Genomic DNA, 15,111 nt, shown 5'->3' on the forward strand with positions numbered 1-15,111 from the left:
ATCTTATCTTACGTTGAAAGTCACTGAGCTCTTCAGTAAGTCCATTCTACTACCAATGTTTGTCTATGAAGATTGCATGGCGGTGTGCTCGGTTTTATACACCTGTCAGCAACGGGTGTGGCTGAAATAGCCGAATCCACTAATTTGAAGGGTTGTCCACATACTTTTGTATATATAGTGTATATTACCTCTGCCACTTTTCTTAGCTAAGTAGTAGAGATCTGATCTGCCACTGGTTCCACATATTGCACACAAATCAATTTTGTTTCGGGGTCCCGCTCCAAGCATACACATACTCAACAAAGTGCAAGACAAGTCAAATTAAACAAAAGATTAAATACTAGACTTTAAGGCATTAAATGGGTATGACGCAGAATTACTGTAGTGACGATCTGTAGTTACCGCATAACAGTCTGTCCCTGATGAGAACATGATGAGAACCCATGGGTTGAAATGTAATCTCTCCCAGTTTCACTGTTACGCAAACGGAGAGGTTTGGATTTCAAAAGGTAAGAAACCAGAATAACCAGAATAGGAGCATTTGGAACTAACACTGTTGGACAAGTTGGAGTACAGTAAGCCTCACTCCAAAATAAGATAACTTATATGCCATGGTCTTAGGTACTGATGGTGGCCCAGTGTTGCTGTATTTTGGGCCAATTAGCTGGGGTTGGGTTAGGATGTTTCCAGAACAGCCTTTACTGTTAACAGGTGAGAAGCAGAAGCAGTCTGCATGCTCTTCACAGGTCTGGCTGCAGTCTGGATGTCTTGCTCTATGTGAACCATTCTCCCATGGAATACACAAACACTGTATTCTCATGTCACCACCCATGCATCATTATCATTATTTTTGTCCATGCCGGTGCCGTGCTGTCACTATTATTCTGTCATGCATCTCTACCCACTATTCCACAGCAAAGACTTACAGCCCTCCACACCTAAAAGTTGCTCCGTTATAGCATCACAAGTATCACAAACGAGCAACGTTTTATTCCCCTTCACAAATATTGATAGATTTCGATTGAATGAACAACAATATTAACATCTCGGTACAGAACACTTTTGGTCCTGAAGTCTTACACAGGTGGCCAATATCCTCACATTTGATATATTTTGGATCAAACAAACGCTACCCTCAACCTCACCACCCCTCTCTGCTTTTACCTTTACATCCACCAAAGTACAATGAATAGTTACTGTCCACTGAGCAAGCGTGGCGCCAAAGGGATACAGTATGTTTGTATATGTAAAGTTGACTTTATACCTGTATTCAGGTAAAGGATTGTTTTTGAAAAGTATACGTTAGATAGCGATACACTCTCTTGTAGTATCATATTTCTAGGAGATGAATGTGTCGTGCTGTGCTTCAGTGGATAGTAACTCACCCTTGGACAGTAACATCAAATAATATTTACACCATCAATGTGCCTGCATTGCTAAATCATCGTTTCACTCTCATGGCGGTTGAGAAAAGTCATAAAAATGTACAATGTCTCAAACATGATGGTGATGGAGGACTCTACTGTCTGCTGGAGTGGAATGTAGATCTATGATCTCCACTGTAATATCTGAAGTCCAGTGAGACACAACAGTAAGAGCCTCAAGAGCTGGATGTGAGACTTTCGTTATCCAGAGTCGTGCCTCCAGAAACGCTGTCTTCCCTTCATTCAGAAGTCCACAGATGAGGAAAATGTATATTTAATCCCTCTGGATCGCTCTGTTTAACTTCAATGGATGGGATTGTAGTTATGAGAAAGAATGATGTCTCGTCGAGGAGCCATAACTTACACAAGCTATCTCCAAAAGTCATTTTCCTGTCAAGTTGGAGAGTGGTGACTAGTTTCTGAACCCCATGCATTATATCTGTTCCCATTGGCCACCCCATTCTACCATATCTGTAGAGAAGTCCCTCTCATAAATACATCTACTCTCCTATAGTATATAAGCATGTATTTACACCAACACAGCATTGAGACATTGTTTCAATGTCATGCGGAATTCCCACCTCTCTATAGAAAATTATAACTGCAACTTGGGGCTTTCAGTTTTGTTGTTGTTTTACTCAGTATCTCCCGTTGCTAAATGTAAACATTTTACTCATTGATCAACCATTTTCATAGTGCTCCGTCATAGCGACTGAAGATGGACTCATTCCACTACTACGCAGTTGTGTAAAGTAACAAAGTAAAAATACTTTGACTTTAAACTTACCCCAAAAACGAGTTCTGTGTTCTCTACCTTACTATTTATATTTTTGACAACTTTGACGTGTACTCAACAACATTACTAAAGAAAATATGTTATTTTTTACTTCCATACCTTTTCCCTGACACCCAAAAGTACTTGTTACATTTAGAATGCTCAGGCAGGACAGCAATATGGTCCAATTCACGCACCTATCAATATAACACGTTGTCATCCCTACTGCCTCTGATCTGGCTGACTCACAAAACACAAATACTGCGTTTGTAAATTATGTGTACGTTTTGGAGTGTGCCCCTGGCTGTCCATAAAAAATACATTTGTCTGGTTTGTTTAATGTACGGAATTTGATGTATAGCATTTACTTTTACTTTTTACTTTTACTCAAGTCTGACTATTAAGTATTTTTTGCACCACTGTACTTTCAGTCGAGTGGACTGAGTCTGGTTTGCCTCTGCTGCACCAGTGATAGAGCTATGGCCATCCCTACAAAACCCATGGCACTCTACCCTGCTTCAGTTAAAGCAGTCTAGCTGGACCCAAAACGATGTTACGCAGCCAGCTGGAATGAATAGAATGCCACTGCAACACTTAGTTTCTACACACCTGTCACTTTCTCTCTCCCTCTTTTCCGACATGCTGGTTTACATTCTGAATATGCTTCCTTCTTTGAAATCTCTCCTGTCTTACTTCCTTCATCACTTCCTTGACCAATACTTTATTTTCTCTCCTTCTCTTCCTCATTTGTCCAGTGAGTGTGTATAACATTTGAGCCTGCAATAGGAGGTTGATGTTAACTGGGTGTCATCCAGGCTCCAGGCCACACACAACCTGTGTGGTGCCCTTGTTACAGTACTGTATGTGTGTGTGTTTGTCTTGGTGAGAGACCACATTTGCATTTGTTTGCGCATGCATGTAGTTATATGTACAGTTGTTTCAGTATGTGTGTGTATGTGTTTTGTATGTAATTGTGTGTGTATGTCTATAGATCCCTTAGGTATTAGTGATCAAGTGACAATGACCAGGTCCCAACCTTTGGCCTGGGCCTTGTCCTGTTGTAGATGTGTGTATTATAATAACTATAATGTATATCAGTGTTTTGACTAGTAGCCCTGTCTCTGCTCTCATGTGTCCTCTAAAAGCCCTCTATGTGGCAGTAGGCCTCCAGGCTGGAGAAGAGGATGTAGAGGAACCAGAGGCCCAGGAAGAGGAGGCAGGTGATGATGCGTGCTGTCCGCGGCCCGCCCAGCTCCCCCCCGATAGAGGGCCGCCGGCGGAACAGTAGCACGCCCATGCAGATGAAGGCGAAGCTGGTGAAGAGGGTGACGGAGAAGGCCAGGGAGCCCGGGTCCACGTGGAACTCCTTGCCCTGCACCTTCCAGTAGACAGCCGCCACCGACCACGCCACCCCGATGCCCAGGAATACGTTGACCGCGTTGCTGCCCGTCACGTTGCCCACCGACGCGTCAGCGTGCTGGTCCTGCATAGCCGCCACCTTGCTGGCAAACGTGTCTGAAGAGGGAGGGAGGAGGGGGGGAAGGTAGGGAGAGAAGAAAGACAAGTGAAGAAGTGAGAGAGAGAAGTACCTGTCATCACGGCTTTCATCATCTTAGTCATACTGTTGTCATAAGTCAACCACAACAGGTAACCAAACATATTTCGTTGTAGTCACACCATACACACAAGGATTTCACTAACTGGCCAAGCTGCAAAGCAGGAAGTTCTGCAATTTCCCAAACCGTAATGCTATTACTGGCAACTTTATACCTAACCCCTCATAAAATGAGGACTGGTTATGGTATTTAAATGACATTAAGATATACACTGAACAAAAACAGAAACGCAACATGTAAAGTGTTGGTCACATGTTTCATGAGCTGTAATAAAAGATCCCTGAAATGTTCCATATGCACAAAAAGCTTATTTCTCTCAAATTGTGTGCACACATTCGTTTATATCCTTTTAATGAGAATTTCTCCTTTGCCAAGATAATCCACCCACCTGACAGTTGTGGCATATCAAGAAGCTGATTAAACAGCATGATCATTACACAGGTGCACCTTGTGCTGGGGACAATAAAAGGCCACTCTAAAATGTGCAGTTTTGTCACAACCCAATGTCACAGATGATCCATGTTTTTAGGGAGCGCCCAATTGGCATGCTGACTGCAGGAATGTCCACCACAGCTGTTGCCAGAGAATTTAATGTCAATGTCTCTACCATAAGCCGTCTCCAACATCGTTTTAGAGAATTTGGCAGTGTGTCCAACCGGCCTCACCACCGCAGACCCAGGGCTCTACAGTGCGATTATTTCACTCGCATTTGCCCCTAAAAATAGATATGTGCGAACCGGAAAAAATATTCACGAGCACAGTGTGCGATTAAAGATTACAACCTACCGTAATCTATTTTTCCCCCGCTGATAATTGTTTAAAAACTAAAAGTCCCACATTCCACAAACGGCATGCGCCAACCACAGTAGTTTTCTGTGATGACGCAGTCCAGTCAGAGAGAGAAAGGTGAACAACACTGGAAAATAGTATCGGTATAGGCTATAAGTTAGCGTGCAGACATCGCTAAAGATGAAGCCCATTCAATTTTATTTTAAGCGAAAAAAAGAGACGAGAAGAAAGAGGAATCCGGCGAGGGGGATTCGCCGCAAGGTTCAACTAATGAAGCCTCTTCACAAGGTTTACCTGAGGCGGCTAACGTTGACATGGCGGCTAACGTTAGGGATGCTACCGTGACCCCCACTGTCACTTCAACGTCCACTGTAGCCGGTGGAGGGAGAACATATAGATTCAATGCGAATTGGCTCAAAATGTTCCCATGGCTAGAGTTCGAAAACAATGTCATGTTCTGCAAATATTGTAGAGGGCAGAAACAGGCGGGCTCGTCTTTCGTGTCAGGAAACCCGCACCTGAAAAGAGAGAGCGTAACAAAACATTACATCTCGCGCCGGCATATCCAGTGCAGAGATCTGTACCTGTTGAGAGAAACCGTCAGGCACGGTGTCGTGCTGCCCTCTGAGGAACAAAATAAACAAAATAAAGATAAACATCGCATACTTCATTGCGAAATAAGAAGAACCTTTAGTCAAATTTGTGCCGCTTATCAGACTCCACCACAAAAACGGAGTTGACATTAATCCTACATACAATGATGTAAAATGTGCGGAGATGATCGGTCAAATTGCTGACATAATGAAAGAGAGTCTGTCAGCGGAGCTGAAAGCCGCGAAGTATCTTGCCGTTCTAATAGATGGAGACACTGATATATCCAACACCGAATGCGAGATTGTCTACGTACGCTTGTTGGAGGATGGGAAGCCAGTCAATCTCCTGGTCGGACAACAGACACTTGAGCACTCTCATGCCAATGGTATGTTGTTCCTCTTTATAGGCTTTATTCTTGTGTAAAGTTGAATCATTATTCATAATGGAGATAATTTCGTTTGTCAGAAATACTTTTGTATAATTGTTTTCTTTGCGTTGTCAATCGAGGTGTTTTGGATGCCACCAAGGCCACATTTCGTGCTGTTTTTCCCAGAGGAGGATGGAGGGTCATGGTTGAAGAAGTGCATCTCCTTCGGGGCAGATGGTGCCTCAGTGAACATGGGCCACCGTGGGGGAGTGATTGCCCACCTGCAGAGAGAGGCAGGGGGGCATATGATCCCAATCCACTGTATGCCACATAGGTATGTAACTAATAAATTCTCTATGATTTACTTTTATTTGCTAGCTAGAGAATGTTAAACAATACTGTGTGTGTGCGTGCGCTAAGTGCTGGAATGGTAAATACCACAGAATTATTGTTTTCTGTTGGCACAAGAGACAGGGGGGAAGGAGACGGTGAATTGTTTGGAAGATTCTGTTCTGACTTTCACAGACTAGAGCTGGCAATACTGACCATTCAGGAGAAAGAGCCAAAGGTGTCTGTCGTGTACGATCTTCTGAATCTGATATGGAAGACGTATCACTTCAGCGGAAAATCCATACGAGAGCTCTATGTTCTCGGGCAACCGTCTAGCGTCAAAGGAACTCGCTGGATCCCCCATGTCCACATAGCCCTCAAAGTGTTCCTACGGCATGGACAAGACAAGGACCTTGCCACTGACGAAGGCCAGTACTCTGTTGTTCTGCAGCACATGGAGCGCCTGGCCGTAGCATCAACAACAGCGGAAGTTCAAGGGCGGGCAAAGAAGGTCAGTTTTACACAGGAAATGTAATACCACACTAGTTTTAAAAAATAGGTTCAAGACTCAAATGAACTTTCAGAATCAAGTAATTGACAGGTGACAGTTTATTTACTCACTACTTAACAGATAAAGCGGGAAATGGAGAATGCACTCGTGTATTCTGCCATTTTCTTTCAGACATGTTTGAGGAGCTGTCCTCACTTAGCCTCACCCTGCAGAGGAATGACCTGATCCTCCCCCAAGCCACGTCAGAGTTGAGGAAGACAGTGACCAGACTGGAAGCATTAAAGCTTAGGGCAAAGGCAGGAGGCATGCTGGAGAAGATCCATACCATGCTTGCTCAGCAGCGGGGTGATGAGAGGAGATTCCAGGTGTGTTAGGATGAGAGCTTGTTAGGATGTAAGAGAAATTGATGATTAAAATCGATGATTAAGACAGATTCTCAGTGTGAGAATCAATGTATTCGTTGCCCAATAGAACAATTTGAGATAAGGAGGGAAATGCAGTGGAGAAGTCTTAATTTTTTTTATGGGAGACAGACAAATGGCCAGACATTTCATTGTGTGTGTGTGTGTGTGTGTGTGTGTGTGTGTGTGTGTGTATTTCTGTTAAAGAGAATAACACTGAAGGGGAATCTGAAAGGCTTCACGGACCTCGCCAATCCCCAGCTGAAGCAGCACATGGAGGCGGCCATCAACATGGATGATCTCAAAGCCAGGTTTGGTGGTTTGCTGAAGGATGAGGGTGTCCAGACCTCAGTGGAGTCTTTCAGAGTGCTAAACCCTGACACATGACCAGAAGACCAGGTCAGCCTTCTCACCTTTGGCGATGATGGTGTGGCAGACCTGATGAGGCATTTCAAGAAGCCTCGTGAGGCAAGAATTTATTTATTTATTTTTCACCCCTTTTTTCTCCCAAATTTCGTGGTATCCAATTGGTAGTAGTTACAGTCATGTCTCATCGCTGCAACTCCCGTACGGACTCGGGAGAGGCGAAGGTCGAGAGCCGTGCGTCCACCGAAACACAACCCAACCAAGCCCTACTGCTTCTTGACACAATGCCCATCCAACCCAGAAGCCAGCCGCATCAATGTGTCTGAGGAAACACCGTACACCTGGCGACCGTGTCAGCGTGCACTGCGCCCGGCCCGCCACAGGAGTCACTAGTGGGCGATGAGACAAGGATATCCAAGCCGGCCAAACCCTCCCTAACCCGGGCGACGCTTGGCCAATTGTGCACCGCCCCATGGGCCTCCCGGTCGCGGCCGGCTGCGACAGAGCCTGGACTCAAACCCAGAATCTCTAGTGGCACAGCTAGCACTGTGATGCAGTGCCTTGCGCCACCCGGGAGGCGGTAAGAATTTATTTGACACTGCATTGCCGTATGAGACAATGTTATGTTTGCATATTTGCAAACTCACTTGCTCTGTTCAATCCTGCAGATTGGGGTGCAACATGGCTGCAATCCAGGATGAGTGGCAGGGGCTGAAAATCCTGGTCAGCCACAATTTCAAGGAAAAGTCCTACAGTGGCCTGTGGGAGACCATGTTGACAAAGGACCCCTTACAGGCACAATTACAAGGTAGACTAACAGTCCTGAGTGGTTATGTATGGTATCCTATGGTTGGGTTTGATAAGTTAATGGTAAGAGTTTAAATGAAATTGAAAGATATAATCTTTTCCCTAGAACATACTGGAGTTGGTGCAGCTTATGCTGGTGCTGCCCATTTCAGCCGCCCAGTGTGAGCGAGGCTTCTCTGCGCAGAACCGGATTAAGAATTCGACAAGAAGCTGCCTTGGGGTCTCCACCACCGAAGACCTGATGAGGATCAGCCTGGAGGGGCCTCCTGTCGAGGAGTTGGATCCCACTCCTACCGTGGACCGTTGGCTGACCTCTAAGCGTGCCAGACAGCCAACATGCAAAAGCAGCTGGACAACTGATATCCTTTGCGTCTAGTAGGCATGGGTCAATGTGTGATTTTGGTGGTATGTGCTGTTCCACAGATGTGTACCTTAGTACACGCACACAGGCAATATAAATATGTATGTAATAAATTGTTTGTTAATAAACTGTTACATTTTTCACTGTGCTCCTAAATTTCGTTGTGTGCTCCTACATTTTTTCATTTAGGAGTGCATGTACTCCTTGGGGAAAATAGTTAGCGTAGAGCCCTGCGCAGACCACATGTATGGTGTCGTGTGGGGGAGCGGTTTGCTGACGTCAACATTGTGAACAGAGTGCCCCATGGTGGGGTTATGGTATGGGCAGGCATAAGCTACGGACAATGAACACAATTGCATTTTATCGATGGCAATTTGAATCCACAAAAATACAGTGAGGCCCATGTTTTTTAAAGGTATCTGTATTCCCAGTCATGTGAAATCTATAGGTAAGGGCCTAATAAATGTATTTCAACTGACTGATTTCCTCATATGAACTGTAACTCAGTAAAATCAATGAAATTGTTGCATGTTGCGTTTATATTTTTGTTCAGTTTCTCTCTCACCAGGAATGGAAGTACCCAGAGCCACAAACACCACGGCAGTGACAGTGTCCCTGAGACCCACGGTGCAGCCGAAGTGGGAGGCTAGGTCCCCGATGATAGCAGTCAGGATGCCGATAACCGAGATGGACACGAAGAAGCAGGCCCAGCCATTCCAGTACTCAGTGGGCGGAACGAAGGCGAACAGAACCTTCCAGAACACCGTCAGGAAGTGCATGACGTAGTCGTAGCAGGATGGCAGACGCTCCTCACGCCCCTCTTCATCATCGTCATCACCATCACCTGGGAGGGGGACACAGTAAAACATAAGAGCCACATATACAAACACACGCATGCACTCATGCACGGGCACATACCAGTGGTGGTCGGTGCCATTTAAGATGAGGGAGGACAATACATTTTGTATGAGCATGGCCTTATTATCTATTACAGAATACTGGATGACTCTCATATTCCATTCACCCAGCTCAATGTAACGTTGATAGATTTAGGCTACTACATGATACTCGAATATGAATGAAAGTTTACAGCGTAGGTGTACAGGTCGTGAGAAAAATCAAAGTGACAGACAGTGACACATTCAATACCACCTTGCACACTCTTGCCTGCATCTAGCTGATCTAGGGTGTACTCAGTAGTCCATCAGCTGCAAACAACAGTTTACATTGGACAAATGTAGGTATGTTTATCCCCGTTTCATTCTGTTTGCTTATGTTTAAGATTTTTTAGTTTATTTATTTATTTTCAGAATCGGAGGAATGAATACACACAATCACACTCAAACACAGTTCACTTTCATAGCAGCCACATTCAAACAGTATGATCACTGCTCGTTGTATATTCCTCACATCTTCGCACACCTTTTCGCTTCACTTGTGGACTTCAGTGCACAACACATCAGCTGTCTGTGACCGGGAGAAAAAAACCTTCTACAATCATGCAGTACAGTGTACAGTCAGCAAGCAGTTACACCAGCGGGTCCCGGTGGCAATAAAATAATAAAACCAAAAGCTTACTTTGACTTGGAAGAGTTCCAGAGTTGGATAGCCATAGCCAGCTAGCTAACATAGCATCCCTATTTGTTTGAGCCAGATGTTTGAGTAGGCAAAACTAGCTTTCTGCATTTGCAAGTGAAGTAAGTAAAAGTGAGAAAGAAAATTGAACTAAATATCTTCTCTCTCTCGCTTCTCCTTTATTTTTGAAGAAATTAATTTGTCCAAAACGGTTGAACTATGGTCTTTCTCTTTGAGTCAACTACTCACCACATTTTATGCAGTGCTAGCTAGCTGTAGCTTATGCTTTCAGTACTAGATTCATTCTCTGATCCTTTGATTGGGTGGACAACATGTCAGTTCAGGCTGCAAAAGCTCTGATACGTCCTCATGCGGCAAAAGCTCTCAACGTCCTCTGGAAGTTGTCATTTTTACTGTGTAACTAGGTGTCCTCTGGCTACACCATGGTGCTACCATACAGAGTGCTGTTGAGGTTAATGTAGACCTTCACTGCAAAACTGTATTTTAATCAATTATTTGTTGACATGTGAGTATATTTATAGTATAGTTTAATCTAAAAGGATAACTTTTTTAATGTTTCACAATTTGTATTTTTATGAAATTCACTGAGGAGGATGGTCCTCCCATTCCTCCTCTGAGGAGCCTTCACTGGCACGCGCGCGCACACACACACACACACACCACGCTCCGTGTACTACTTTGTGTACTGTTGGATTACGGTGAGACATGTTTGTCTGCAATGAATATAACTGTCCACCGGGGAGAGCTTTTACACCAGACACAGTCAGACATCTCTCCCATCACCTCAACACCATGGAAGACAGCTTTGCTTTCTAGTCATTACATTTTATAATAGATATTACCATCATAAATATCACAGAAACCTTGTCATTTGAAGTCTGAGGGTTTGCAATTATCACCTTTCAAACAAGTTATTTCCTGTTATAATGAGGTTCCGAAATGAAGGGACCGTGTCCTCACTTGTTACCTCTTGACATGTCACACTTAAAGAGCAAGCTAACACTCACTTCCTAATTGCAAAGCGTGGAAAGCTTTTTGTATGAAAAATAAAGGACTCCAAATATTTGATGTAATTACGGCTCTGTACAAAAGCCCTCAGACCACTACTCAAAGCATGAGCGAGTAATTACATTCATAAAGCAGCTGTAAAGTCCTTCATTATGGCTCTAGTCAGTGTGTGTGTATAATACACTGTTCAAAAAAATAAAGGGAACACTTAAACAACACAATGTAACTCCAAGTCAATCATACTTCTGTGAAATCAAACTGTCCACTTAGGAAGCAACACTGATTCACAATAAATTTCACATGCTGTTGTGCAAATGGAATAGACAACAGGTGGAAATTATAGGCAATAAGCAAGACACCCCCAATAAAGGAGTGGTTCTGCAGGTGGAGACCACAGACCACTTCTCAGTTCCTATGCTTCCTGGCTGATGTTTTGGTCACTTTTGAATGCTGGCGGTGCTTTCACTCTAGTGGTAGCATGAGACGGAGTCTACAACCCACACAATTGGCTCAGGTAGTGCAGCTCATCCAGGATGGCACATCAATGCGAGCTGTGGCAAGAAGGTTTGCTTTGTCTGTCAGCGTAGTGTCCAGAGCATGGAGGCGCTACCAGGAGACAGGCCAGTACATCAGGAGACGTGGAGGAGGCCGTAGGAGGGCAACAACCCAGCAGCAGGACCGCTACCTCCGCCTTTGTGCAAGGAGGAGCACTGCCAGATCCCTGCAAAATGACCTCCAGCAGGCCACAAATGTGCATGTGTCTGCTCAAACGGTCAGAAACAGACTCCATGAGGGTGGTATGAGGGCCCGACGTCCACAGGTGGGGGTTGTGCTTACAGCCCAACACTGTGCAGGACGTTTGGCATTTGCCAGAGAACACCAAGATTGGCAAATTCGCCACTGGTGCCCTGTGCTCTTCACAGATGAAAGCAGGTTCACACTGAGCACATGTGACAGAGTCTGGAGATGCCGTGGAGAACGTTCTGCTGCCTGCAACATCCTCCAGCATGACCGGTTTGGCGGTGGGTCAGTCATGGTGTGGGGTGGCATTTCTTTGGGGGGCCGCACAGCCCTCCATGTGCTCGCCAGAGGTAGCCTGACTGCCATTAGGTACCGAGATGAGATCCTCAGACCCCTTGTGAGACCATATGCTGGTGCGGTTGGCCCTGGGTTCCTCTTAATGCAAGACAATGCTAGACCTCATGTGGCTGGAGTGTGTCAGCAGTTCCTGCAAGAGAAAGGCATTGATGCTATGGACTGGCCCGCCCGTTCCCCAGACCTGAATCCAATTGAGCACATCTGGGACATCATGTCTCGCTCCATCCACCAACGCCACGTTGCACCACAGACTGTCCAGGAGTTGGCGGATGCTTTAGTCCAGGTCTGGGAGGAGATCCCTCAGGAGACCATCCGCCACCTCATCAGGAGCATGTCCAGGCGTTGTAGGGAGGTCATACAGGCACGTGGAGGCCACACACACTACTGAGCCTCATTTTGACTTGTTTTAAGGACATTACATCAAAGTTGGATCAGCCTGTAGTGTGGTTTTCCACTTTAATTTTGAGTGTGACTCCAAATCCAGACCTCCATGGGTTGATAAATTGGATTTCCATTGATTATTTTTGTGTGATTTTGTTGTCAGCACATTCAACTATGTAAAGAAAAAAGTATTTAATAAGATTATTTCATTCATTCAGATCTAGGATGTGTTATTTTAGTGTTCCTTTTATTTTTTTGAGCAGTGTACAATGTCAACAGTGAGACTCACCTTATTCATCTTTCTCGCACTCAATAGAAATCACGCACACACACGCACGAACACCAAAAGCTGACCTGCGCTGACAGTCACAGCTTCCACAAACTGCTCCCTCCAGGAGTGAGTGCCAATCACAAGGGCCAAGTTGGTCTTCTTAATGAGCTTGTCAACGGTGCTCTGCCAATCACAAACAAAGAGGGCATAGTCAACATCCTATTATAGAGAAGAAGGCAAACTTATGTACATGACCGGAACTCTAATGAAGAAGTTAGAGACAGTGGCATTGTTACCATGAGAAGTGCAGTATTATCTGGTATTTTATTAGAATTCCCATTCTTTCTGGGGTCCATTTCTGAAGTAATGTGAATTCACAATAGCACTATTTTGGTTTCACCGCAACCACACACACGTAAACACACACATTCTGGCACATCAGTTTATAAGGACACTCCCCCCAAGCACAGCAAACCACATGCTGAGTCCTGGGATCCACTCAGACACTAAAGGAAAGTATCATATCCAGCACTCAAGTACAACTGCACCAAACTAACTTCCTCCTACTCAAACAAACCAATAAAACCGTCCTATGAAACACCCTAGCCAAACTCAACTGGATAGGAGGTTTCATTGGCTAGAAAGGTCTCACCACTGTGTGTAAACTTCTGCAAGACTGGGGACTATAGGCGATGGACTTCAGCCTTTAGTAAACTGGGACATACTGTTCTTTTCAATAATGAGTATGGTTACATGCACACAATAATATGATTATTGTGGATAGTCAGATTAATATAATCGTTTGTTTAAAACATTTACATGCTTTGCAAGAAGAACGATTGTCTGAATAATCCTGTTTCAGGCTACTTGATGTCAGGCTACCTGATGTGGTAAACAAATGCAGAAAATTGGCAGTAAAAATAAGCGCTGTACCACAGAAGGCAGGTTATTTTTGATTCTGAGTTCGGACATAAAGTCATGTGAAAACTAATTCTAAGATGCATACTTTCAGTTTTTAGGAACTCACTTCACTCGCGCTGTCACGGATGTTGAAAGGAGAAGAGGACCAAAGTGCAGCGTGTGTGTGTGGTTCCACATTTTATTTATACTGTGAAACTATGCAATACATAAATACACAATGGAAAAACCAACAAACCGTGAAGCAGAGATGAACACATACACAACTCAAAATTAATCACCCACAAAACCCAGGTGGAAAAACCCCTACTTAAGTATGATCTCCAATTAGAAACAACGAGGACCAGCTGCCTCTAATTGGAGATCATTCCAAACAAAACCCCAACATAGAAATACAAAACTAGAACCTAAACATAGAAATAGAAAACATAGGAAAAAAACCCTGTCACGCCCTGACCTGCTCTACCATAGAAAATAACATCTTTCTATGGTCAGGACGTGACACGCGCATAAGAGGGACGCTCGCGCTACCGGTGCTGGCACATGCGTAGATTAAATACACCGCTGGAAAAATGATTAAGTTTACATGTCCTAATAATTGGAAAGATTGCTCAGTGTTTTATTACTTCGATTTGACCTTGTGCTGATTAAGATAAGCAGAGTAAAGCGTTTACATGACTATTGCCTTTGTCGGCCTACTGCCATAATCAGTGTTTAATATTGAATTATTAGCGCACATGTAAACCACTGGATGCTGTTGGGAGGAGCTATAGGAGGACGGGCTCATTGTAATGGCTGGAATGGAATGATTGGAACAGAGTCAAACATGTGGTTTACATCTATTTGACACGTTCTATTTAATCCATTCCAGCCAATACAATGAGTCTGTCCTCCTATAGCTCCTCCCACCAGCCTCCACTGATGTGAATGTTGTCTCTGACTGCCACCGTATAGGAGCTGCCTGGGCATACAGTATGTGATGCTCAGTGGTAGTAGTGTTTCCTAAATGTGGAAACTTCATCACCTGTGTAAACATTTCTCACTAGTCTTTTTTGTGTTTTTTTTGCGTGCACTGTCCACCCATCCATAGAGCAAACAATGCTATTAAATTATGTGACATTGATCTAGGATTTCGTAAAATCAAGTGCCAGTCATTGAAAGTACTTGAGAGTTCAATTACCTGTTGTGTTTGTTTTGTGCTGCTACAAATCATGAGTGACAAGCGCAATCTTATTATAAATAATAAATTAATCTTAATCAAGTCAAGAAGAGGCACATGGACTGATTGGATTAAATCCCTGGCCATGGTGATATAGGACTTCAATGAGCTAGCTGTCATCCGTCACAACCATTGGTTCACTTAAATAGCAACCCTTCTGAGCACAGTGGAGGGTCGTTCCACCTCAGAAAATGCAACGCAAGTCAATGTTACCTATATTAGCATGTTCATGCTTCATGCCCAAATCATCATGCCCAAATCATGTTATTTGGATACGAA

General features: G+C 44.2%; 2 protein-coding genes across 3 annotated transcripts in view; one reads left to right on the forward strand and one right to left on the reverse strand.

Annotated features, from left to right (window-relative positions):
* The window catches only part of LOC106580850 (uncharacterized), a 25,460-nt gene extending 16,978 nt beyond the window's left edge, over positions 1-8,482 (forward strand). Inside the window, exons 2-8 of one of the 2 annotated variants that reach the window (XR_014381889.1) lie at positions 3,345-5,583; positions 5,706-5,899; positions 6,091-6,406; positions 6,527-6,771; positions 7,015-7,753; positions 7,842-7,981; positions 8,087-8,482. Coding sequence is in view for 1 of the 2 variants with exons in the window: in XM_014162334.3 (XP_014017809.2) it covers positions 5,464-5,583; positions 5,706-5,899; positions 6,091-6,406; positions 7,015-7,194 (810 nt within the window). In the remaining variant the exon portion in view is untranslated. Of the gene's footprint in view, positions 1-3,344; positions 5,584-5,705; positions 5,900-6,090; positions 6,407-6,526; positions 6,772-7,014; positions 7,754-7,841; positions 7,982-8,086 lie in introns of those variants that run through there. The other variant, XM_014162334.3, reaches the window with a different exon arrangement.
* LOC106580848 (sodium/calcium exchanger 2) overlaps positions 969-15,111 on the reverse strand; it is a 96,373-nt gene continuing 82,230 nt past the window's right edge. Inside the window, 3 exon segments of the mRNA XM_082966537.1 lie at positions 969-3,714; positions 8,907-9,185; positions 12,779-12,878. Of these exon segments, the coding sequence (XP_082822663.1) occupies positions 3,338-3,714; positions 8,907-9,185; positions 12,779-12,878 (756 nt within the window). The 3' untranslated portion in view covers positions 969-3,337.

This window comes from Salmo salar, chromosome 20 (assembly GCF_965601325.2).
Source record: "Salmo salar chromosome 20, fSalSal1, whole genome shotgun sequence".
In the NCBI taxonomy this organism is placed as follows: domain Eukaryota; kingdom Metazoa; phylum Chordata; class Actinopteri; order Salmoniformes; family Salmonidae; genus Salmo; species Salmo salar.